Genomic DNA, 24,154 nt, shown 5'->3' with positions numbered 1-24,154 from the left:
GGGCCGAGGGACCGGGGACCTGGGAAGGGGGGCGGCGGGCGGGGGCGGGGGCGGGGGGCGGCTGTGCGCCTCCTTCAGCACCGCGGACAGCGCCCGGCCCAGAGGCTCCTGCGTCTGGCCGCTCTGCGCGCACAGGGACGCGGGGAGGGCCAAATCCTCCCGGCGGGGGCGGGGGTCGCAGAGGAGGAGGAAGGAGCGCTGACCCGCACCACTTGGCCCCGGCCTGGCCCCGCGGCCGCGATGCTGCTGGAAACGGATCTCGAGGGCGACCGAGATCGGCCCGGGCCCCCCGCAGCCGCCGCTCTCTGCACCTTCAGCGGGACTAGGGGTAAGAGCCCCGCCTGCCCGCAGCCTCCAACCTGGGCAGGAAGACCCGGAGGGGAAAAACAGCAGGGTCGGCAGAGGCAAACAGAGGGACGGCAGGAAGGAATGGGTGCAGCACACCAAGGGCAGGGAGGGAAAGAGTCTGGGGAGACCTCTGGCAGGACATGAGACGGGAACCGGAGTGAGGGGACGGGAGGCTGGCAGAGCCCTGAGTGGGCAGAGGGCCTGGAGCTCCCTGCGATGGTTCGGGAAGACTGGACCTGCGCTCTAGTGTCCGTGGCTTTTTGCGGAGAGCCCCAAGAACAGAAGGGACCTCATAGGCATTTCTAGTGGGGAGGAGATGGGCAGAGAAAGGGCCGCCGAGTAGATCCAGAGACCCCACGCGTCTCAGCTCCCACACACAGCCCAGCCCGGGCCTCGCCAGCCGGCCCAACCGCGCGGCACCGAGACCCCGAGGTCGGCCCACTGCCTAAACCGCCTCCCCAAGGGCCATTCGATCGCAAGGACGTTGGGAAATAATGGAGGCATTGTTGGCCAGCCGGCCAGATGCCGAGCGCATGGGCCCGCCCGCCCCTTCCCCAGTCGGACCACACATGGCTCCTCTCAGGCAGGCCTCTGCAGCAGCTGACACTCAACGGCCGACACCCCAGCGCACCCAGCACCCGCTCAGCTCCCCAGATTGCACGCTCCTCCTCTGTCCCGGGGAGCGAATGCAGCACAGAGTGAAGGGGCAGGCGCTGGCGGCATGGGGCTTTGCTCAGACGGAGACATGGGGTCTGCTCAGAGCTAAGAGGAGCTATGCTTTTCCTGCCCAGGTCCTTCCAGGCCGGCCTCCAAATTAAAGTGTGCAGACCGGGCCACTGGAGGCCAGGCGGAGGCAGGGTGAGATGGGGCATTACTGCGGGACTCCCAGGTGGAGCTTCTTGGAGGGTGGCGTCCACCTCTAGTCCCCCAGGGCTTCCTGGGGTCCCTGCCCTCGCCATGCCCTGCGCTGCCAGGGGCCCACCCTGCTGTGTGCTGACTGTGGGTGACTGCAGGGGGTGGCCTGGCCTGTGGCCAGGTGCTGGATGCCCTCTGGGGTAGGTGCGTCTCTACCTGCAAGGATGGTGCGTTCCCGCAAGCTCACCTGTTTGGACTGGGGGCAGGGTGTGGGAAAATCGGGCATGGGGGCTTTCTTCTGTGCTGGCAGGGGTGCTGGCGGGTGGAGGGACGTGAGAGTGGATCCCGGCTTTCCCAGCTCCATCCCTCCTGACCTGGAGTCTTGGCTTCATCCTGGAGTCTGAGCCGAGGACACCGGGTTTCCCTCCGGAGACTCACCCTGCTTCCCTGCGCCCACTGTGGGCTGCAGTTCCAAGGGTGGGGCCCAGAAGCTGCTCAGAGCGGGAAGGTTGGGTCCAGCTCCTGGTGGCTTCGCTGTGAGCCCTTTGGACGCCACACTCACCCTCCCTGGGTGTTGGGTCGCGCTCACGCGACCAGACATTGTGACCAAGCCTCCCAGCTCGTACGTAGCCTCTCACGTCCGAGCCTCAGCGGCGGTAGGACCCGGCTCCCTCCCTGACCCCCAGCCTGCCCGCGGGCTTTCACGCCCGAGCCCCAGGCCTCAGCCCTGAGCCGGCGCCGGGGCAGGAAGCTGCCGGGCTCGGGCAGCTCCGGCCCGGCTCCTCCCCTGAGCGTCCCCACCCTCGGGCCGGGCACTCGGGGTGGCGTCTGGGCACAGCAGTTCTCCGCGCAAAGGCGCGCGGAGTCCGCGGCCGCCACCGGCGCGTCTCGGCGACCCCGGCCCCGCCCCGCGCCGCGGCCCCGCCCCCCGCCGCTCCGCCTCCCCGCGGCCCGAGCCTCCGGGCCCCTGGGCGGCCCGCGGGCGCAGCGCCCAGCAGCGCCGGGAGTCGTTCAGACGCCGGCCCGGGGCCTTTGAGGCCGTGGTCTCGCCGGGCCCCTGGAAAGTTCAGGGCCGGAGAGCCGCGGCGCCGGGCGGCGGGAACCCATGGAGGCGCGCGGGGAGCTGGTCCCGGGCCGGGAGTCGGCGGGCGGCGACCTGCTGCTGGCGCTGCTGGCGCGGAGGGAAGACCTGCGCCGAGGTGGGTGCCCGGGCCGAGCGGCTGCACCCGGGAGGGCGGACCCCGTGGAGACCCAGAGGTCCTCGCTCCCTTCCCGGCCTGGCCACGGAGGCGGCGGGAGCCGGGGAACGCCGGCAGGAGTAGGTGCTAGGTCCCCAGCACAGCACGACCCAGCAGCGAGGCTGCCTTTGGGCCCCTGGAGCTGTGTTGTCGGGTGTTTGGTCGTGGTGCCCAGGCTGGGGAGGGAGGCGGGCCTCCGGGTCCCAGGACCGGTTCAGGAAATACTCGCCCTAATCGGGAGATCGCACAGAGAACAAACGTGAGACCCAGTGACGACGGCGTAGGAGGATCTGCAGCAAGGCTGCCTGCACCCAGACCCTACACACTTTCCAGGGGAAGAGAGTCAAATGCAAGGGCCCGCGTGGAGCTGGACCCCGGCCGTAGGACACCCCTAGCTGGGGTCTAGGGGTCTGCACTCACACGCACCTGCTCTGTTGGCCCACTCGGGGCTGGTCCTCCTACAGGAAGGCCCCCAACTTCCCGGTGGCACCAGTCTCGCCCCCAGCGCCTTGGCTTCCTGTGAACTGGGATGGTTCTCCGCGGGCTTCCAAGCAGGCGGGACCCGCAGGATGGAGATGGAGGTGGCCCTGGAGGGGCGGGGAGCAGCAGGGATGGAGCAGGTGGGAAAGGGGTTGCATCCAGGCTGCGGGGTCTCATCCGCCTCCTACTTACTTATTTATTTATTTTCCGAAGGTTCCTGGGAGGGGTGGCCACAGGGGCTGGGAGGAAGGGGCGGGAGGGCGGAGAGAGAGGAAGGGAGGGGTGCGGGCTCTGGGCGAAACGGCTCAGGAGAGCCGGCGGGGATCGGCGGGCGGGCGCAAGGCTCTGCTGCGCCTCGCCAGCGCGGACGGTAGGAGACCCCACCAAGTCCGGAGTCGCCATGCAACGTAAGGCCCGGGTCGCCAGGGCTTCGCGAGAGTGCGAGGGGCGCGGCGGGAGCGGCTTTTGCCCGACGCGGGCTCCGCGGGTAACACGGCCGGGGCGCTGTCCGGGCCGCGGTGCTGAATCCGCGCTGCGCGGGCCTGTCCAGCCACCAGCTCTGTGCCGGGTGTCCTGGCCGCCCTGCCACCGCCGCCCGGGGTTGGGGGGTCAGGGCAGGCGGCAGATCCCCAGGCTCCACACCCAGGGCTGCGGTTTTGCCCGACGCGGGACCCCGTCCTTCGTGGTTTCCTGGGGCTGAGGGAGGTCCCTCTCCGGCCCTCTCGCCGCTGCCAGGCCAGCCTGGGGCCGGAGGAGTCCGCCGTCAGTGAGGTGAGCGTGGTGCGGTGGTGCTATATTTTTGTATGTTCCAGTTCCTGCTCGTGGCTCTCTTCCCTCCAGAGACCTTTTCTAATGTAACAGGGAGTCCTCACCCCCTGAGCACCCTGCAAAGCCCCTCGTGGACCTGTGGCTCCCTGCGTTTCCCCAGCCTGGTTCCCCTGGAGGCCTGCAGGCCCAGGGGAGCAGAAGCCAAGTGTCTCTGTGGGGAGGGCAAACTGCCTACTGTGAGCTCAGGCATCCACGTCTGAGCATGAGGACAGAGGGTCCACGTGTCCATCCACTCACAAGTACCCTCACAGCCGCCCAGAGACAGGGAGGGCAGCAGTGCTTACTCTGGTGGCCTGCAGACAGGGCCCCGGGGCCAGGCAGCCACCCCTGCAGGGACCCCCTAGCCGCCATGATGCTTAACTGTGCAAGTGATGAGGGCAGCTGGGTGGCGGATGCCCCACGACCCACACGTGCCTGGCCTCCAGTGATGGTAAGGACCCGTTTTCCAGCCCAGCCTCTAAGAGAGCCCCTGGGGTGGGGGTTTCATTTGAGCTCAACGTGCGTCCTTCATGAACTGGAAACATTTTGCAGTTGAAGGTATCTGGCCTAATGGGATGGCCTGGGCACCTTCCTGCTCATGGGCAGGTTTCTAAACCTAGTTTCAGTTGTCGTGAATTTCAACTGTGCGCCGGGCTGTGGACTTCGGAGTCATGCACTCCCTGAACTTGGGGAGCTAGGCAGCCGCTCAGGCTGGCCGGGGAAGAGGGTGTGCGGGGAAGGGGGTCTCCTGGCAGCCCGGTCCCGGGAGCTGGGGGTGGGGGAAGGTGAGGCCTCTCCCTCTCTGTGTGGTGCCCATGACCACTGGTGGCTCCTCTGCCTGCAGAGATCCCCCTGTGTGCTGGCTGCGACCAGCACATCCTGGACCGCTTCATCCTCAAGGCTCTGGACCGCCACTGGCACAGCAGGTGCCTCAGGTGCAGCGACTGCCGCACGCCGCTGGCCGAGCGCTGCTTCAGCCGCGGGGAGAGCGTCTACTGCAAGGACGACTTCTTCAAGTGAGCCGGCTGCCGCCTGGGAGGGAAGGGCTGGCTGCAGGCTGCCCAGTGGAAAGGAGGTCGAGAGCGGGCCACCCTGAGGGACTCCCCCGGCCCCCACAATAACCGAGTCTGGAGCCCCGAAAGCCCCCATCCCCAAACCCCTCCTTTTCCCCAGGCGGGGCGCTCTGGGGCCTCTCCGATGGCAGCTGGGCTAGCACATGAGCAATTTTTTAAAGTAATTAATTTTGTGAATCATTGAAGCAGTCGTTAAGAAGGTAACCCCAAGTTTGTAGCGCTCTATTGGACTGACTCCCTCTTCATCTTGATCTTGTTTTTGTCCTTAATGCTGGGGATGGGGCGCCTACCAGGATTCACATTCCCCTTCCAGCACAGAGGACCGCCGTGCTCCCCGGGGCCTCCGGATCCCCTTCTCGGTAGTCTGTGCGGCTCTGCTGGAGCTGCCGGGCAGGCGACCAGGGGCAGGGCCCGGGGGGAGCCTCCCTCCAGAAAGCGCCCTGCGCGGAGGCGCCGCGTTAGCTGCTCTCCTATCCGCCCGCCGCGCTGAGCCGCGCCCTGTGCGTCCCGCAGGCGCTTCGGGACCAAGTGCGCCGCGTGCCAGCTGGGCATCCCGCCCACGCAGGTGGTGCGCCGCGCCCAGGACTTCGTGTACCACCTGCACTGCTTCGCCTGCGTCGTGTGCAAGCGGCAGCTGGCCACGGGAGACGAGTTCTACCTCATGGAGGACAGCCGGCTCGTGTGCAAGGCAGACTACGAGACCGCCAAGCAGCGAGGTCAGTGGGGGGGTGGCGATGGTCCCCGGGATGGGCCTGGGCAGGGCCCACCCTCCCCTTTCCTCGCCTGCAGAATGGGGCTAAGGCCAGTCCGGATCGGGCGCGGAGGGATCCTTCCCCTCCAGGGTCCTTTGCGAAGCATTCACCACGGGGCGAGAAGTTAAGCGCCTTCCCACCCCCAGGCCCCGGAGCTGGAGTTGGCGGGAACAAGTATCAGACCCGCTCCGGGGAAGCCGGGGTCTGGGGTCTTAGTGGCCGCCGCCCTTGGGAGCGCAGGGCTGTTGGTCTGAATTATGTGGATTAACTTTCCGCGTCTGAATTATCTTCCTAAATCCTTGACCGTGAAGATCCGGCCCTACCCGCACCCTTGGAACAAAGAGGAACCCGGGGGGTGGTGGGGGGCACTTGTCAGCGAGGGGCCGAGGCTGGAGGCGCCTGCGCCCCGATCCAGGGCCGCGGGGTCCCTAAAGAAGGCCGCCGCAGGGCCGCCCCTCGCAGGGCCCGGACGCCCCCCGCCGCGTTTTCTCCATCGCTCCCCGGCGCCCGCGTCCCGCGAAACCCGCTGGCCTCCGCGGCCGAGACGGGCTGTCGCAGCGGCGGCGGCGGCCTCAGTGGCCCCGACGTCCGCGCGCCTGGGGGGGGGGTGGGACCAATGGGCAGCTGCAGGAGCAGGCCCAGGCTCACGGCTCCCCGCGGTGCAGAGGCCGAGGCCACGGCCAAACGGCCGCGCACGACCATCACGGCCAAGCAGCTGGAGACGCTGAAGAGCGCCTACAACACCTCGCCGAAGCCCGCGCGCCATGTGCGCGAGCAGCTCTCCTCTGAGACCGGCCTGGACATGCGCGTCGTGCAGGTCAGCGCCCGGCGCCCCCCGCCCGCCCTGCGAGCCGCTGGCCGACAAGGGCCACCCCGGGTCCCAGGGCGCCGGCCACTCACCCGCCCCCGCCCCCAGGTGTGGTTCCAGAACCGCCGGGCCAAGGAAAAGAGGCTCAAGAAGGACGCGGGCAGGCAGCGCTGGGGCCAGTATTTCCGTAACATGAAGCGCGCCCGCGGCGGCTCGAAGTCGGACAAGGACAGCGTCCAGGAAGAGGGGCAGGACAGCGACGCCGAGGTCTCCTTCACCGGTATGGCGGGCGCGGGCGGCCACCTCACCCGCGGCGCCCAGAGCGGCAGCCCCGAACGGGGAAGAGCATTGGGTTGATTGACCGTAGGGCGCCTGGAAATTTGAACGTCCTGGGTCCTGGCCTCTTTAGCGTCACCTATAAAGCACTCGTTTATAGACCCTGGTCCCCCATCCCCAAGCCCTGTGGTTTGGCCACTGAGGACCACTGCTGTTCCTCTGGAGGGGGACAGAACCCCTGTGACCCGAGGGCCTGTCCCTCTGCAGGCTTTGTCCTGGTGGGAGGGTGTGGACGGTGTCTTTGCCCCGCGGCACTTGCAATGATTTTTAGGAAGGTGGCAGCACAATTTGGGGGTGATGAAAAGTCCGAGCTGCTTGGAGTTGGGGGAGGGTCCTCTCCGGAACCCGATTATCTCCTCCCAAAGCAGGAAGACCCCCCCCCCTTAATGTCCATCCTCAGAGAGTTTGTACAAGAGACTCTGCCAGCATTTGTGACCTTAAGCTGCTCACCTAGCCTCTCTGGGACTTAACTTGTCTGCATAATTGGGCAACCTTGGGATCGTACTGGAGCCCCGGGCGCTGACTGGACTATTCCTGGCCCTGATCCCACCAGGGGAGCCCACCATTCCTTAGGCATCAGGTGGGATTGAGCTGAACAAGCTCAGGGGTGGAAGGGGTGAGAGACTTGGGCTGAGCTGTCGTGTGACGTGGGGCAGGTCACCCCTGCAGGGGGCACTGAGCGGGGCCAGAGGTGGCGGACGGTGGGCACCGAGCAGTGCCCTCTGCTTCTGCTGCAGATGAGCCAGCCATGGTCGAAATGGGCCCTGCCAACGGCCTCTACGGCAGCCTGGGAGAGCCTGCCCCAGCCTTGGGCCGGCCCTCGGGGGCCCCAGGCAGCTTCCCGCTGGAGCATGGAGGCCTGGCCGGCCCGGAGCAGTACCGAGAGCTGCGCCCCGGCAGCCCCTACGGCGTCCCCCCATCCCCTGCTGCCCTGCAGAGCCTCCCTGGCCCCCAGCCCCTCCTCTCCAGCTTGGTGTACCCGGATGCCGGCTTGGGGCTCCTGCCCTCGGGAGCCCCAGGGGGGCCCTCACCCATGAGGGTGCTGGCAGGGAACGGACCCAGCTCTGACCTCTCCACGGGGAGCAGCGGGGGCTACCCCGACTTCCCTGCCAGCCCCGCCTCCTGGCTGGACGAGGTGGACCACGCTCAGTTCTGACTGAGACCCTCGGCCCCACCGAGCACCGGACACGAGGGGTCTGGGCAGCAGCACGGCCCCTGGCTGGGGGTGGTCTGAGCTGAGCTCTCCTGTCCCCAAAGCCCTGGACCCCTGCAGGACGCAGTGCCACCGGCGGGGGACAGGATGAGGACTTAGGGAGGGCCCCCCCCGCAGCCCCCTCCCCTAGGCAGAGGGACTCTCCAGGCTCCCGTCTGAGAAGCTCCTCCTGGGACAGGGGCCAGCCCACCTGGTGGCCACTCAGCAAGCCTTGTTTCGTAGGCAGATTTCTCCCTTCATCGACCAATTAACCGAGTGCTCGCTGCAGTTTCCAAACAGGAGCTGTCACACACACACACACACACACACACACACACAAGGCCAGCCCTTCACTCCGCTCTGGGGCCTCTGCCCCGACCAGCACAGCCCTCAGGCCGGAAGATGCTTTAATTTCTAAAATTAAAAAAAAAAAACATATTAATTGTGCTTTCATTTCCCAGGCTCCATATGTCTGAGTTCTATAGCCCCCTGCCCCCCCCCCCCCGTTAGGTCAGAGATTGGCCTGTCTGGCTAGGCAGGAGGCCACACCTGTGCCCTTCCTGGTCCCTCTGGGGGCCTCCCAGCCACCAACCCCTACCTTCCCCAGGAACCTCCTTACCCCTCTCCCCTGGGGCAACTGGCTCTAGATATTCCCGTACTTCTGGGCTCCACTACCCTGGGGTGGGGGGAGATGGACTCCTTAAGCCCCTAAGGAGCTCCCTACCAGTCACAGCCGCCCCCAGGCCCTCAGCGTCCAGGCTAAGCCCAGGCCCCCGATTTCCGTTGCCAAACAGCCCCCAGTTCCCCCTCTCCACGGGCTCCAACTGCCGGAGGATTGGACGCCCCGCTGGAGAAGGCTGGAGCAGGGGCTCCGCGGAGCCTGCGCTGCCCTCCTCGACAGATGCTTTGCTGCCTGCCGCCTGCCACGGACACAAAGGCTGGCTGGGTGTGAATCCAAGTTATTCCTCAAGCCTGCATCCCACGCTACCTGTTGGTTTTGTGACCGTCCCCTGTCTTTTATTTATTCTCTGACCATTGGTTCTTTCCCAGACTTCAATAAATTTGTCAGTAGGAGTCGTTGGAAAGCCCGTACCTTTCATGATGCTGGGGGGTGCAGGCGGAGGGGGCCATTGGGAGTGGGGGACTGCTCTTTGAAAGCTGGAAGCCCCGTTGGAGTAGTTGTTGGCTCCTTGCCAGGGATGGTACCTGGTGTGAACTGGGGCCCCTTTGTCCCTGGATCTCAGCCAGGCTTCTGAGCACTGGAAGGAGATGTGAGAGAACAGACGGCCCAGCCATGGGTAGAGGGCCTGGGCCTTCCCGCTCTCTCCCTGGGAGAGGCCGGTGCTGGGGTGGCCAGGTGACGACCAAGCAAAACTGCTCACAGCTGGGAGCTGGCTTCAGCAGGGGGAGGGGGACTGCTGGAGTCAACCAGTCAGGAGATTCAAGGAACGTGGTCACGGGGGTCTCTCCAACTTGGATTCCAGTCCCAGCCATCTGCTCACTTTCTGTGTGACCCTGGGCAAGTGACCTGCCCCCTCTGCGCCCTGCTTTCCTCCTGTGGAGACAGTGGTGACCGCCCCCTCCAACGGGGGACATAAAAGGAGAGTTAGTGAATTTGGGGCCCCCCCAACCTTGCCCGAGGGCAGAGGCCTGGCTCTTGAGTCCTTCACTGGACAACAGGGCACTGAGTTGGGTGGGTGAACAGGCCCCTAGTGGGGGGGAGGGGAGCTGAGGATGGGGGACAGGCTGAGGGTCCCCTGTGTGGGAAGGGAGGAGGGGGAGCTCCCCAGATGTCCCCTCGGCCAGGCAGCCCAAGGGGCTTTGGTCAAGTCACCCCCAGTCCCACTGGCCCTGGCAGGGACAGCTCCCTCACCAGCACCTGCTGCTGCCCAGGACCCAGAGCCTGTGGCCCACCAGGAGGAATGTTGCTGACATCTCCCAGGCACACCTGGGCCCTGGGTATCTAATGGGGCAGGGGCATGCCAGGGTCAGGAAACGGGGGAGGCCCTCGGGAGAAAATTCAGGGGTGGGAGCAGAGGCCCTGATCTCCCTTCAGTCGGGGGGAGCGCCCGGGGAAGAGCCGGCTGAGCAGAGGTGGGGGTGGGTGGCTGCATTAGCCACTGGGGGACCCATGATGAGCAGAAGTGTCCCTCGGGAAGTGCAACGAGTCCCAGGCAAAGGTCTCGGACTCCCAGGGACGTGGCCGAGCGGCAGGTGGGGCGGGCTCCTGGGGGGAACCACTTTGGACTCTTTCTGGCAACGGATACCCCGAGCGGAAAGCGGCTGAGCCCGGGTCGGATTCAGGATTTAGGGAGGGGGCCCTGGCGGCCGCGGGGCGGACGCTGCCTCCTCCAGCAGCCCCGAGGGGGGTATAAATCCTCAAATCGCGCCCCCCCTCCAGCCTGGAGACCTCCCCAGGCCGCCCGGGACCTTTCAGGCGCTGACAGGTTAATAAAGCGCCGGCTGTCCCCTCGGGGCCCTCCGCCTGTCTGCAGGTCCGGCCGCGCTCGCTCCAGCTGGCGGCGCGTCGGGGCGGCATCGGGGCCCCAGGCCCAGCCCCCCCCGGCGCGGGGAGGAGAGCGGATGCCGCAGGGGCCGCGTCCGCCGGAGGAGACGCGCGCGCCACGCGCCCCGGTCGGGACTGGGGGCTGGCGGGCGGGCAGCCGGGCGGGGGCTCAGCTGGGTCAGACCCGCGGTCACCGCTACAGTGCCCGTTTGCACACCTCGCGGGTCTGTTTCCGCATCTGAGCTGAGCGCCAGCTCGCGTGTTCTCCCTTTCCGCTCGCCCCACCCGGGCAGACACTCGAGCTCCCACCTCCGGGCCCCGCTCGGCCAGCAGACGTGACCTCGGACTGGGGGCCCAAGCCCGGACTCGAGGCTTGGAACCCGCAGTGAGGAGGTGGGCGCGGCAGACCTCTGGTGGGGAGGACCTCGGGCTGCGGGCTTTCCGCAGGGGAAGGTGGACGCCCCGTCTTTCGGGCCCCGTCTGCGGGGGTCACCTGGAAACCACAACTTATTTCCCACGATGGAGTCTGTTAACCAGGCGGGGCGTCTAGGCGTTTGTGGGTGTCACAGCCCAGGATGCGGGTTCCCGGCGCGCCCTCTCGCCGCAGAACCGGGCGGGGGGCACCCAGCTCCGAGTCCGAGGACCGGCCCTGGGGTCTCGGGGCCTCGGAGGGGACCCGCCCACGAGGGGCGCGCCGCACCGGGCCGGGCCACTGCCCCGCCCAACCGGCTCCGGGCGCCGCCCGCGAGGGACAGAGCAGGAAAGGGCGCTGCGAAGCCGGTGGGCCCCGGGCGGGGGCGGGGCGGGGCGGGGCGGCCTGCGGGACGTTGGGGGAGGGGCGGCGCCGCGCCGTCCCGGGACCCCCCCCGAATTGCGGCGAGCGGGAGGGGCGCCGCAGGCTCGGGGTGGGAGGCACCCTGGCGGGCACGCGGGACCCACTTGAGCTTTTTCCGTGGAGGGGGGGACGGGGGCTAGGGCTCGTCAACTTTTTCTTCAACAGTAATCTCTTTATCATAATAATTAGAACATTAAATTTTAACATAGAATACTCATCTTGACATACACATTGTCGTTAATTTTTGAACCCGACGCTTGTATACATTATCAAACGTAAATACCTGAATAATAAAAATAATAATTTCGACCAGTACATAAAAGGACTTCTTTCCTTTTAAATATAAAATTTGCACAGGGGATGAAGGACCGTAGGGAATCAGAGGCACACCTCTCTCCCTGAGACCAGGGGACGCGCCGCTCCCCTTCCTGCGTTAACTCCCTCCTCCCCACCTGCTGGCAGGAGGGGGCGGACTATCTTGGGGACTGGTCCCCCGACTGGGGCAGGAGCGGGCTGGGGGCCCCAACCCCGGGGGCTTGCCTGGTTGAGTAGCAAAACGATAAATCAGTGGGTTTTCAAAGGAGTCAGTCTGGAGCGCTAAATCCCAGGGGCTGTAATGATCAATTCTTTAAGCCCATAATTGTTCAAATTACTCTGAGCAACATAAAACATTAATTTTAAGAAATTTAATAGAAAAAAGCTCTTTAAATCCGCAACGAGATAAATGACACCCAGCATGACGACCTTTTTCCATACCTTGGTGACATTGAATAATCTGAAAGTTATTTACATTTTCATTCTTCGTGGAAAGTGTTGACAAGCTTTTGGCTGTGGGCGAGGTGCACAGTGGCACGGAGGGGCCCCCTCCCCCCTAATTAATGGGGGAGCAGCGACTTCATAAGCGGAATTTTCATCAGTCTGCCTGGGTGACCTGCGGTGACGGCTTCCCCCGCCACCCCCGGAGCTGATGCAACTTGGCTCATTTTTCACCATAAAAATATTCCCTCCTGACCAGCGGAGCCCCCTCAGCGTTCAAAAATAGATACCAGCCTAAGAAGCAAGCCGTCACGGGGCATCACAGGGATGGAGTCCAAGGCCAAACCTGGGAGAAAAGCACAGACTCTGCAGACCCCAGAGTCAGCGAAGCGTGTGTGTGTGTGGGTGGGGGAGTGCGTATGAGTGTCACAGCGGGTGTGGAGGCCATCCCTGGAGAAGTGGTCACAAGCCCCCAGACACTCACACAGCCCTCAGACCCTCAGTTCCATGTGTTCCCAAGAGCCCGTCCAGGTTGTGGAATGTGACCTGTCAGGGGTCCACCCAGCTGACATCTGCAGAGCTGGGGTGAGGCTAGGTCCGGGGAGCCTGAGAGACACAGGGTAGGGATGACCTGGGCTCCCCACTGAGTCCCACGTCTGTTGTTATGGACCTGGTAGAGCGCAGGCTTGGATCAATGGACTCAGGGACCCTCCCATCCGTGCTACTTACTCACTGCAGCTGTGTGACCGTGGGTGAGCCGCTCAACCTCTCTGAGCCTGCAAAGGGCAGCAAGTGCAACCTCCTTTCCAGGCTTACTGGGAGACTTACCAAGGCAAAGCCGGAAACAAGCATGAGTGAAACGCTCGGCAAACCTTGGGGCAGCACCTAAGCCACCTTCCTCAGGTTCTGAGGGCAAATCCCATTGACCTGGAGGAGGCAGAACCCGCCAGACCCGCCGGACCTGCACATACTCACGACTCAGAACACAGAGCTACGTGCAGAACAGATGCACACGCCAGCGACTCTCACACGCAGGCACGCTCACCCGTGAGCACATTCACCCACTCTCTACACAGCTCACACTCACAACCCCCCAGCCATGCTCTTTGAGGGCAGTGACACGTGAACCATGGGAGGGGCCTCTAGCCTGTTGTCACAGAGGTCAAATACCCACTCGGCCAGGTTAGATCAGACCCGCCCTGAGGCAGGGGCATGGTCAAAGTTGCCCCAGGACTTTCTCCCTAATCTGTAGGTCTGGTGGCTGTGAGGGAAACACGGCTTCCTTCCGTGCTGAGGTTCTGGGGCCCTTGTGTGCCCCGTGCTTCTGAATGGGGCATTTCCAAATCTAGGCGTGGGGAACCCAGACAGGGTCAGAGGTGGCTTACATCCATCTGCCCTGCTCCGGCCAGTGTCTGCCCCACTGGTGGGCGGGAAGGGGGAGGGTGGGGAATGGCCGGAGGATGTCCTCGTCCACGTGGACCGCATCCCGGAACATGAGGCCCGGGAGGGAAGCCCACGTCCATCCCCGCACGCTTGCGGTCCACACTCAGCACCTCTGCAAACCCTGTTTCCTCAACCATCAAAGGGGATGATCCTGGTCATTGAGCATGGGAGGAGCCGATCACGGCCCCAGGGAAACAGGAATCAGCCCCGGCGGCACCGCTGCTGGGAATGTTCACAATGCAGCCACTGAGGAGAACAGTCTGTTGGTTCCAAAGCTGTAAACACAGAATCACCAAGTGACCTGGCCATTCCACTCCTAGATCAAACCCAACGGAACTGAGAACAGGGACTCAGACAAACACCTGTACAAGGATGTTCACAGCAGCCAAAAGGTGGAAATGGCCCAAATGTCCATCAATACATAAATTAATTTTTTTTTTTTTTTTGCGTACGCGGGCCTCTCACTGTTGTGGCCTCTCCCGCTGCGGAGCGCAGGCTCCGGACGCGCAGGCTCAGCGGCCATGGCTCACGGGCCCAGCCGCTCCGCGGCATGTGGGATCTTCCCGGACTGGGGCATGAACCCGTGTCCCCCGCATCGGCAGGCGGACTCTCAACCACTGCGCCACCAGGGAAGCCCCATAAATTAATTTTAAAATGTGGTCCATCCATAGCACAGAGTGGGGCATGGACGTGATGCAACACGGGGGACACTTGGAAATGTCGTGCTGGGCGACGGAAACCAGACACAAAAGGCCACACGTTGTATGTCATTCAGTTTCTATTCAATGTCCGGAACAGGTGGACCCACAGCAACAGAAAGTAGACTCGTGGCTGTGGGGTGGGCGGGGGTGAGGAGTGGCTTCTGATGGGTCCGGGGTTTCTGTCTGGGGCGATGGCTGCTCCTGTAGGCTTTAGAATGGTTAACTTTGTGCTATGTGAATATCACCTCAATTGTTTTAAGGTCTTTATTGAATTTGTTACAATATTGCTTCTGATTTATGGTTTGGTTCCCCCCCCCCCCGCCGGGGTGGCACGTGGGATCTTAGCTCCCAGACCAGGGATCGAACTGCACCCCCTGCATTGGAAGGCGAAGTCTTCCCCCTGCATTGGAAGGGAAGTCCCTCACCTCAATTTTATAAAGGGGGCACCACTCACCCCTCCCGGGCAGGCCTGGCTCACAGCCTGTCGGCAGACAGGAAATCATGTGATTAAGGAGAGCAAGCAGGACCAGTAAGAGCCCTCCCTCCTCGCCCCCCGCCCTGCTGGGTCACGGAGTCAGCATCAGCGTCCCACCCCTCCAAATGCTTCCCCTCCCCAGGGTGGTCCCTGGAAGCCCCCCTCCCGGGAGACCCTCCCCTCCAGGGTGGAGCGCACAGAGGGTCCTCAGCGCTGCTGCCCTGGGACAGGGGCTGGTGCACCTGTGGTGGGGTCCATGGCCCCACCTGCAAGGCAGGAGTCTGGCCGCAGAGGGACCCCCCCCCAGCTAAGTTCATCGGCCCGGTGTCACCAGCTTCCAGCAAGTGACAGGAATGGATGTGAAGGACCCGCTCCCCTTCCTGGAAAGGGCTTGTCTGGAGAGGAGGGGGGCTTGGGAGACCCCACTGGTTGGGGGAGGCCCTTGGCACCGGCGGAAAGTGCATTTCCAGCCCCCAGCCCCTGGGGCCTGGTGGTCATTTGGGGAGTGGCTGTGTCCTGGCCCCCTGGCCATTGTACCCAAGCTAGCCTGCCCTGACCACCAGCCTTGTTTGACTTCCAGAAAGGTCAGAAGTCGAGACCTGTGATGTTCCCGGGTGATATGGTGATGTGGTGACACACTCTCTTCACATGCTGCCCCCCGCCCCCGCCCCGTTTTCTTTCTTTGCTGGGGGAACAATGCGGGCTGCCGGCAGGGCAGGTGGCCCAGCGCTGGGGGCGGCCCCTGCAGCCTCTGCACTGGAGGGACTCGCCCTGGCCTCTCTGGGGGGCAGGGGAGGCCCGCCAGACAGCCAGCCACCACCAGCTCTGAGCTGTGGGGACCGGTCCCCAGGTGATGGCAGGTGGGTGAAGAGAGAGGCGGGCGCTCGGCCCTCGGAAGGGGGCAGCCACCAGCCTGCGTCGGGCGCCTGGCATCCCAGGTGGGGTGTGGGGGGAGCATTCCTCACCATCCCCTCCAGCGATGGCCCCAGGAGCCCGGCTCATCCTGGGGCCACGAGGCTCTTACACCTTCCGGATGATTCCTTTTCGGCTGGTCAGGCAGAAGCCACTCAGTAGTTTGCACTCAAGACCTTAAACTGGACTTTCCTTGGGTGGGGGGGCGGCTCCCTGTCTCCCTGACAAGGCTTTGTTCAGAGCTCCAGCTAATCTTTAGAATGACAAGGTTTAAAATTTAATTAGCAAGTTCCTCTTATGCAAACTCTCCTCATTAAACTAAGTGTCCTATTAGTTAAAATGAAGCCCGGTGGGGGGTGGGATTTGGATACAGGCTGGCTGGCCCCGAGGAGACGGAGACGGCTAACGAGGCAGGAAATTTTACGGGCGGCCTTGGCGGCTCCACGTCGGGTCATAACTTAGGTGGGCGGAATTCTCTCCTAGTCCTTCAGGTGACATCAGGCGTCAGAAGCCCGAGGCAGGAGCAGGCTGGCTGGCGGGGAGGCTGTCAGGGAGGTAAAGTATGGGGGCGTGGGATACACCGCAGCCTGGACAGATGATGTCACCAGCGGGGACCCCTGAGCCCGGGGCCCTACCAGGTATTTGGAAAACGGGTGGGTGGCTGCTGGTGGGTGGCTGCTGGGGCCCTCCTGGGGTCTCCTGGGGGTCCCTGCTCTCCGGTCCCATCTCCCAGGTCCAGGGCTGCCTGCTCACAGCCACCGGAAGGCAGAGGCCACAGTCAGTGTTTATAGACGAATGCGAATGGCTTACGTTCTGCTTATGAAAGTAATAGACGCTCATCGTGCAAACTTTGGAAAACAGAAAAACACACTTCACCCCGCCTGCAAAGGCGCTGAGGTCCTCTAACCAAGAGACCATGTTGGTATTGCTCCTTCCAGACTGTTCGCCGTGGCGTGTGTGTTCTGGGTGGGTTGCACCTGTGCACAACGGCTTTGTGACCTGCTTCTTCTCTCGGGTGTCGCACCACGGCCGCTTCCTGGGCCACCAAATGCCCCTTCTGAGATGTGTCTGCTGGAGGCCTTATCTGATGTCTGACTGGCCGTTCAGGCCTCTCCTACTGTCTGTACTGGGCTCCTGGCGGTGTCAGCTCCTGGCAGAGCAGACCAGGTCCAGCCTGGGCAGGAGGGGGCAGCTCACCGGGCTGATGGGAGCACGCTGGGACAGCCTGTCCCTACCTGCGTGCCCTAGAGTCCAGAGCTGTTGGCCCAGGACCCACTGTGGAAGGATCAGCATCTTCCTTCTCCAGGGACGTCTCCCTGGCCGAGTGGACCAACCCTGTGTAGACTTCCTCTTCTTTTCTAGAAGGTTCCCATACCAAAGCTACTCCCATCCCCCATCTATAATCCCCCCTGTCTCTGATGGGGCTCTGAGCACAGTTTGGGGGACCCACAGCCATCTCCGTGGCTCCCACCCCACCACTAGCTCTCTCCTCCTCCCCCGGGGGCTGCTGGCTTGGTCCTGTGGACTTTCTCCAACTTCGGCCAAGGGCCCCCCGCTCTCGGAAGCTCCTGGGTGCTCTGCACGAGTCCTTGACATTGTACATTGTGCCAGGTGGTGGCTCTGGCCTGGGGGTGGGTGCACGTGGTTATAAGCTTGGGAAGGTCCGGGGGGCACTGAGGGGACGCAAGGGGTCTCTCTCCGGGAGCAAATGGGTGGAATCGTTCCATTCAGAGGAGGGTTGGCATCCACGCTTAGACGTTGGCTTTGGGCAGCTTTCAGCCGGGCGTCTCTGGAGCACACGGTGATGGGGTGACGGCTGAGGCTGGAGGGGACGCCCTGGAGAGCAGCTGGTGGAGGGGCAGCAGGTGGGTCCACACCGGGATGGGTGGAGCTGCAGGAAAACCCAGAGGCAGCCCGGAACCGCGGCCATTGCTCCTCAGTGCCCGTTCCTGTAAGTGTCATTGTCGCCCTCCCACAGAGATGGCACGCCTTTCCCAGGCTTTGGGCCCCTCGTGCCGGGTCCCCCACCTCTGTGCCATCCTTAACCCGACAGCGTTCTCCACCACCGGCTCCCAGCCCCTCATCCGGCCCAGGCACGTAGGCGTATGGCCTCCCAGGTGGCCAATGAGCTGGGGGCTCCCAGCGGGTCTGGGGGCTGACTCCAGAGGGCCGGCCCCTGGGAAGAGGCCTGTGCAACCCATCCCGGTGGCCTGCACCCTCCACCCCTACATCTGGCCGTCCATCTCATCCATCTGGCCCTTTGTGTGTTGGCTGCAGTTGGCGGGTGGCGGGGCAGGCGCCCCACTAGGTCTAGGCAGGCGGCAGTCCCCTCCCCAAGAGACCCGGCCGGCCTCCTGTCACCACCTTTAACAAACCCGCTGAGGAATTTTTCAATGGAACCGTCTCCTGACTTCCCCCAGCCGCTGGCCAGGAGAGGGGTTAATGAGCCTGGGGTCGAGGGGGATGGGGGAGCCCGGGCAGCCGCAGGGGGCACAGCCGCCCCCTTCCTCCTGTGCCCAGGCCCAGCGGGACCTTCCGTCCCCGCACCCCACAGTGCTGGCCCAGAGCTGGGACGTGACCCAGGGCAGCAGCCGAGTGAGGGAGCAGCGGCGGGGAGGGAAGCAACTTTAACTCAGGAAAATGCAGAATTAAGGATGTTTCCCCACTTGGAGTTTAAGGAATCTGTGTGTTTGCTGTTTTCTGTTTTCGTCTTCGTCCTTTAGTCATCAGCTTGTGATTCCAGCTGATATGTTTAATTAAATGACCGATTCCAACTTTTAGGGTCCATCTCTTAACTAACTTTGTAAACCGCACTGGAAACATAAGAAGACATAAGAGTCTCAGTGTTTCCAAGTTTACTGTGGTTTTTTTGGATATACAGTGATTTATGCTTTGGGGAATTTTTCTTTGTTCCGTCCAGAAACTAAAGTTATGAACAAGGAGACAAAATATTAAGGTCGTTAAGTGGATTTTAAATGTTTAAGGGCATTTCATTGAGTTGTAGAAGTTCCTTAACATTGTTCTTAGCATTTGCTAAGCTTCATAAGAGAATTATATTTGTAAACTGAACTTAAAAACTTAGCAAACAACTAGAGTTTCGAGTTAATTGAATATTTGAAAAACCAGATTACACTGAATAATCTTTTTTATGGGAAAAAAAAGAGAACATTCAAGAGCACAGGATAAATTAATAGCACTCGGGCTATTTCGTCCTCCGGGCGTCCTCCGGGTCTGGGGTGGCAGATGCCCTCCCCGCTCCTGCTGTGGGGGCTGAATCATGTCCCCCCAAAAGAGGTGTCCGTGTCCTCACCCCCAGTACCTGCGAATGGAAACTTATTTGGAAATCGGGTCTTTGCTGGTGTGATCAAATTAAGAGGAGGCTGGGGTGGGGTGGGCCCTGACCCTGAGTAGTTAGTGTCCTTCAGAGAAGAGGGAAATCTGGACCGGGGACACAGGGAGACACAGGGGAAGATGGCGCTGTGATGACACAGACAGAGATGGGATGATGCGTTACAAGCCAACGGGCGCCGGGGACCACGGGCTCCACCAGAAGCTAGAGAAGGGCCTGGAACGGACGAACCAGCCCAGCGGACACTGGGATTTCAGACTGTGGCCTCTAGGGCTGGGAGAGGGTACGTATCTGTGCTTCCGCTGCCCAGGGTGTGCTGCCTTGTCACCGTGGCCCCCTGCAGGGAGGATTCTCAGCTCCACCCCAGGCCAGCGTCCAGAGCTAACCAGCCCCCAGGAAGTCCACTCAGGACCTTGGTGAGGGGCGCTCAGGGTCCTGCTCACCCCAGGCCCGGAGGCGAAGCTGGTCAGCTGGGTGCAGAGTCGGGTGCAGGGCATCCCCAGGGGGCCTCCGTCCTTCCCCCCACCCGGGCTGCCCCTGGATGCCCGCAGCCCTGCCCCCCGCAGCGGGGCCCATCCCCTTTGGCTGCCCATCCCGTGTGGACATCTGCAACTTCACCTACGGCCCAACGGTGCTGCCGACTCCCCCATCACTTTTGTATAGGCAGAGAGGGTGGGAAGCAGCCCACCAGCTGCCCCCTCTCTCCCCAAAGGCCCCAGCAACCCTGCCCGGCCCTCCCAAATCCGCCAACGTTAGAAAGGATTTGTGTCCCCGATAAATAAAGCAAAGTTAAATTACATCCGCTCCGGCTTAAATTTTCATATTCTTATGTCTCATCTCCATAAAGAAATTCCATTCGCCGGCCTCGCAGGGTGGCCTCTGCCAGCTGCCAGGACTCCTAATGAAATTTGCTCCTCCAGGCAGGATGCCCGAGGGGCGTGGGGGCGGCCCGCCCTCTGGGGGAAAAGGTAAAAGGCCAGAGTTCAAATTATTTATCTCCCTAATAACTGAGCAGATCCCCTGCCTTCTGCGGTCGAGGCCGGCGGGGCTTGCGGGGCGGGGCGGGGTGGGCGGTGATATATGAGGGGGCGGGCCATCCTTACGGCAGTGACCCCGCCGCAAGGGCACAGCAAGGACGTGCCTTTTCAATGTCCCCAGGGCCGGGGACCCGCCACTTCCGGCGGGGGGGGCGGTGCGGGTCAGCCTGACCATCCCCGGGGGCAGCAACAAGCACTGACCCCACGTGCCCGCCGTAAACTGCGGGATCGGGGTCAGCGCTGGCTTCTGCAGACCTGCTAGTGGTTTTCCCCGGCCTGGGACACAGCGGGCTCTTAGAGGTGTTGGGTGTACGATGTCACCCAGGGGCCTCGAGGGGCCAGGGGTCCAGGCAGAATGGACTGGAGTCCCAGGCAGGAGCGGAGAGGCCCGGATGGCTGGCGTCCGTGGGAGCGCCAAGCAGGGAAGCCTGCCCGTGTGCGACTCAGGGAGCAGCCCTGGCGAGGAAGCATGGGGCCAGAGTGTGGGAGGAAGCGGCTGGACAGCCCCGGAGACCCCAAAACCAGGACGAAGAGCCGCAGCTACATTCTGAATCCCTTTGGTACAATTAAAAACAGGGCGCACGCCCCTGCCCCGCTCCCCGAGTGTCCTTCCGGGCAGCAGGGTCCTCCAGCACGAGAACTCACTGGGCCCCTGGCTCTGTGGGTCGGGTCTCTGGGCCGGGACCAGGGTCTCTGCAGTTTCCTAGGTCCCTGGGCCCCAGTGGCCATCCTCTGCCCTCCCCACCTCCGGAGGGGTCATCCGGCTGAGCATGCCAGCTCCTGTCCTGCATCACAGCGCCATACCCTATTCGCCCCCCCTCTGGGTCTAGCCCCCCTGAGGACCCCCGCCACCAGGGCCCGGGAGAGCCCCCAGCCTCGCTGGACAGGCAGCAGGGCCCCATCTTCCGCCTTCCTCTCCGCCGGCCGCCCCCGCACCTCATATCTACGGCCACTTAATCTGTGCGAGCGGCCGGCCCCCAACCCCAATATATCTCCAAGTATTGATCCGCCTTAGGCTGACAGAAGTTCAAGCTCATGGGGTCCCGCTCTTTGACCCCCAAATAGGGTATGAATCTCAATCGAATAGACTGATATTCACACGTGGCTCCTCCCGGGCTGGAAGCTGCGGGAAAATCAATGAAGCGTGCTAATGACCCTCAATTTATAGAACACCTGCCATTTTAATATTAGAATAAATGTTATGCTGCACAGGGGGGAGGACGCAGGGGGCCCTAAGGAAAATATTTCTTAGAGAGCCTTTTCTGCTGGAAAATGACGTGCGTGGAATTTTATGAAGTCAAATTTATAGACCTCATTTAGGCTTATAATTGAAAACTCCTTATGAGAAGGACATTAAGTAGAGTGCTGGGGGCGGGGAAGCAGGGGCTAGGCAAGTGGGTGGTCCCAGAGCTCTGTGGGGGCGAAGCCGCTGGGCAGCAGGCAGGAGAATTGGGGGGGGGGGCGCCCAGGGTGCGGCTCGGCAAGGTGAGGGGGGGCAGCTGCGGGCCGGGCTGGGGGGTACCAAGTCATACCCATCCCAGGGTCTCAGGGCTCCAGAATCCCAGGGCATCAGGCCTGGTGAAGGAAGAAATGACCCAAGGAGGTGAGCCCCCTTGCGGGTATCAACACACGCGCCAGGCAGGTACACACACTCACTCACAGGTACAACTGCCTGCCCCCCTGCAGGTACGCACGCGCACGGCCACGTGGTGCCCACTCATGCACACGCTGTACACGTGTGTGCACACGTGCGTGCGTGCATGGGCACGCGTGCCTGAATCCACATGCCCACAGTGCACCCCCCCCCCCACACACCCTGCACACGTGCATAGAGACACGCACACCTGCTGCTCCACAACCTCCCCGCCACCTGCTTCAAAGCCACGCCTCCGATTTCCCTGCTGAGGGAAGTTCTTGGCACCGAGGGTCCCATCCCCAGAGGGGCTCAAAGTCACAGTGTCCTGGGGTGGGCGGAGGGCAGAGGGACACCCTCTACATTTTTATTTAGATAAAGCCGCAGGAAAGCACTGCTGGGTGACTGGAGGAGGCGCCCCTGTTTGACAGAAATGGGCTCAGGCCAAGGGCAGAGCATCATGGCCGGGTCTGATACCGCAGCAGGAAGCAAACCTGCGGCCTGGATGGCGACGGAGGCCAGACGGCCCTCCCGCGCAGTCCCAGGCAGAGGCCGGCCTGGCGTTATGTGGGGGGCCAGGAGGCCAGGTCCAGGGCCTCAGGGGGTCTCTGGGGGACACTTGGCCCATCCCAGCTGGTGCATCACCTCCGAGGGTCTCTGTGTCTGTTGGGGAGAGCTGGGGGCTGCCCGTTGGCTCCCAAGTGAATCCCGCCCGCTCTGGGCCTCAGTTTCCCAGCTGTAACTAGAGAGGTGGCTGGCCAGACAGTCTGAGAGCCTATGACTCCGGGCCCCAGTCTGGACACCCCCGCCCGAGGGGCCAGTTCAGATCTCGCACCACCTTTGCCAGGAAACACCCCCGATCTCAGATGGAGAGAGGTCTAGCCGTGGGGATCAGGCATTTCCTGAAGGGTGGATTAAGGCCGGCTGGGGCAGGGATTAGCGTTTCTCCTAAGGGGTGTCGTCTTCCCCAGGCAGGAGACCCTCCAGGTCTGGGGATCTCCACTGAGAGCTCGGAAGGTTGTTTCCAGGCACGGAGCAGGGGCAGAGCGTGCAGGGGGCTTGGGGAACCCCTGTGCCACCCCCCATCCAGGCCTGTCACCTTCCCTGCCCCGGCTCCGGGCCGCTATCACCCCTAAATCGTAGACGCCCAGCGTGACCTGGGAGGTCCCCTCTGCATCTCTCTGTCTCTCCAGAACGGAATGGCGAGCAGTCATGTGTTACTACCCTCCATAAACTCATTGGCCGCTGCCCATGGCTCCCGGGGTGGGACGGGCATATCTTACATTTTCAACTTTATTAAAGGAGTGAGTGTAGCTTGGGAATGTTGCCTTCTCTCTGTGGTCAATTCCACTCCTGGAGGTGGTAAATCTCCCCGCCTGTGATTTGTGACTCCGCACTCGCAATAAATTAAACCTTTCGTGATGAAAAGGTTGGCGCTCCCGGCTCTGCTTTAGGTCACGGCGTTTGTCCAGAGTGGGTGGCTCAGAAGAGGCACCAGCCAGGCTCCCGTTCCCGCCCCCGCCAGCCCCTTGCTCGTAGTGGGGATTGGGGGCCAGGGGACGGCTCGGGGGAGCCGGGCAGGGAGGACACTCGGGCCGCGAGGATTTGCTCCCGACCCGTGGCTAATTCCTTCTCAGCCTCCGTCACCAATGGACATTTTGGCTCTCAGTCTAAACTTTCTAGAAATTTCTGTAGTCATAAAGAGCTAGTCATTCTTGCCCTTCTCAGCGGCAGGGTGGCAGGTGGACAGGGGCCGAGCTGGTGAAGCCCGTCAGAGCTCAGAGTGCTGCCTGGGCCCCACACTGTGTGGTGGCCTTAGGACTGTGCCAGGCGTGACCTTCTGGGTGGCCTCAGCGGGAGTGGGATGGACAGAAGCCTTGGGCTTGAACCGCTGGGCTTCCCCGGCCGCTCTCCAAGCCTCGTCCTTAGTCTGTAGGATGAAGACACAGCCACCTGAGAGAGACCGCACGGCCCGCGCAGGCAGTGACCACCCGGCCAGCTAGACTGCTATTGAGCGAGGACTTCTGCCGGCCCTGACTGTTTCAGAGCAGAAACGGCTGGACTGGGAATGCCAGACACCTGCGCAGAGGCTTCTGGAGCCAGCGAGGAAAGCGGTCGACCCGCAGCCCACTCCGGTCAGGGTTGCAGGTGGCACCGAGGACATCGGCCCCGGGCAGAGGGAGGGTGGACATGGGCCCCTGGCCCCAGGCGGGTCCGCGTCGGCAGTGATGCCATCCGAGGGGGGCGACGTTGCCACGGAAGCAGTTCACAGACTCATTTAGGGCTTTAACCCCCAGCTCCAGGCCCCCTGGTCTAATATGCTGCAAGTCTGTGTCAGAAACCAAAAGGAATGAGGTCTACATTTTGGAAGAAAAAGACTTCTGGCCTCGGTTAGGAGCTGATCCCAGGGAAAGTGCTGGAGAAATTGCTCGGCCGGGGAACAAAATCCCGCAGAGCTGCGAGGAGCTGGGCCTTTGCGGAGCCAGAGTCACCGGGGCAGCGGCGTCGGGTTTCAGGGTGCGACCTGGTCGGGCCCACATTCCTGCCCGGGCAGGAGCTTAGGCGCTGGCACCGGAGACAAAAGCCCTAAGCCTGGCTTCCTCAGAGCCGGGCTGCGG

At 62.9% G+C, this 24,154-nt stretch overlaps 1 protein-coding gene across 5 annotated transcripts; it reads left to right on the top strand.

Annotated features, from left to right (window-relative positions):
* Positions 1–225: 225 nt before the first annotated feature.
* LHX3 (LIM homeobox 3) lies at positions 226–8,821 on the top strand. 5 transcript variants are annotated; one of them, XM_033859059.2, is made up of 6 exons: positions 226–328; positions 4,573–4,744; positions 5,315–5,517; positions 6,219–6,370; positions 6,470–6,641; positions 7,435–8,821. In XM_033859059.2, exons 1-6 carry the CDS (start codon positions 241–243, stop codon positions 7,851–7,853), a joined length of 1,206 nt encoding a protein of 401 aa, XP_033714950.1. In that variant the 5' UTR covers positions 226–240; the 3' UTR covers positions 7,854–8,821. The 5 variants fall into 5 exon arrangements, with proteins under 5 accessions (XP_033714950.1, XP_073662900.1, XP_033714949.1 ...); XM_033859058.2 differs by lacking the exon at positions 226–328 and adding an exon at positions 2,169–2,402; XM_073806799.1 differs by lacking the exons at positions 226–328; positions 6,219–6,370 and adding an exon at positions 504–1,206.
* Positions 8,822–24,154: the final 15,333 nt, after the last annotated feature.

Source organism: Tursiops truncatus, chromosome 6 (genome assembly GCF_011762595.2).
Source record: "Tursiops truncatus isolate mTurTru1 chromosome 6, mTurTru1.mat.Y, whole genome shotgun sequence".
NCBI lineage: Eukaryota > Metazoa > Chordata > Mammalia > Artiodactyla > Delphinidae > Tursiops > Tursiops truncatus.
Note: the sequence above shows the minus strand (reverse complement) of the source record. Positions and strands in the feature narration are given on the sequence as shown.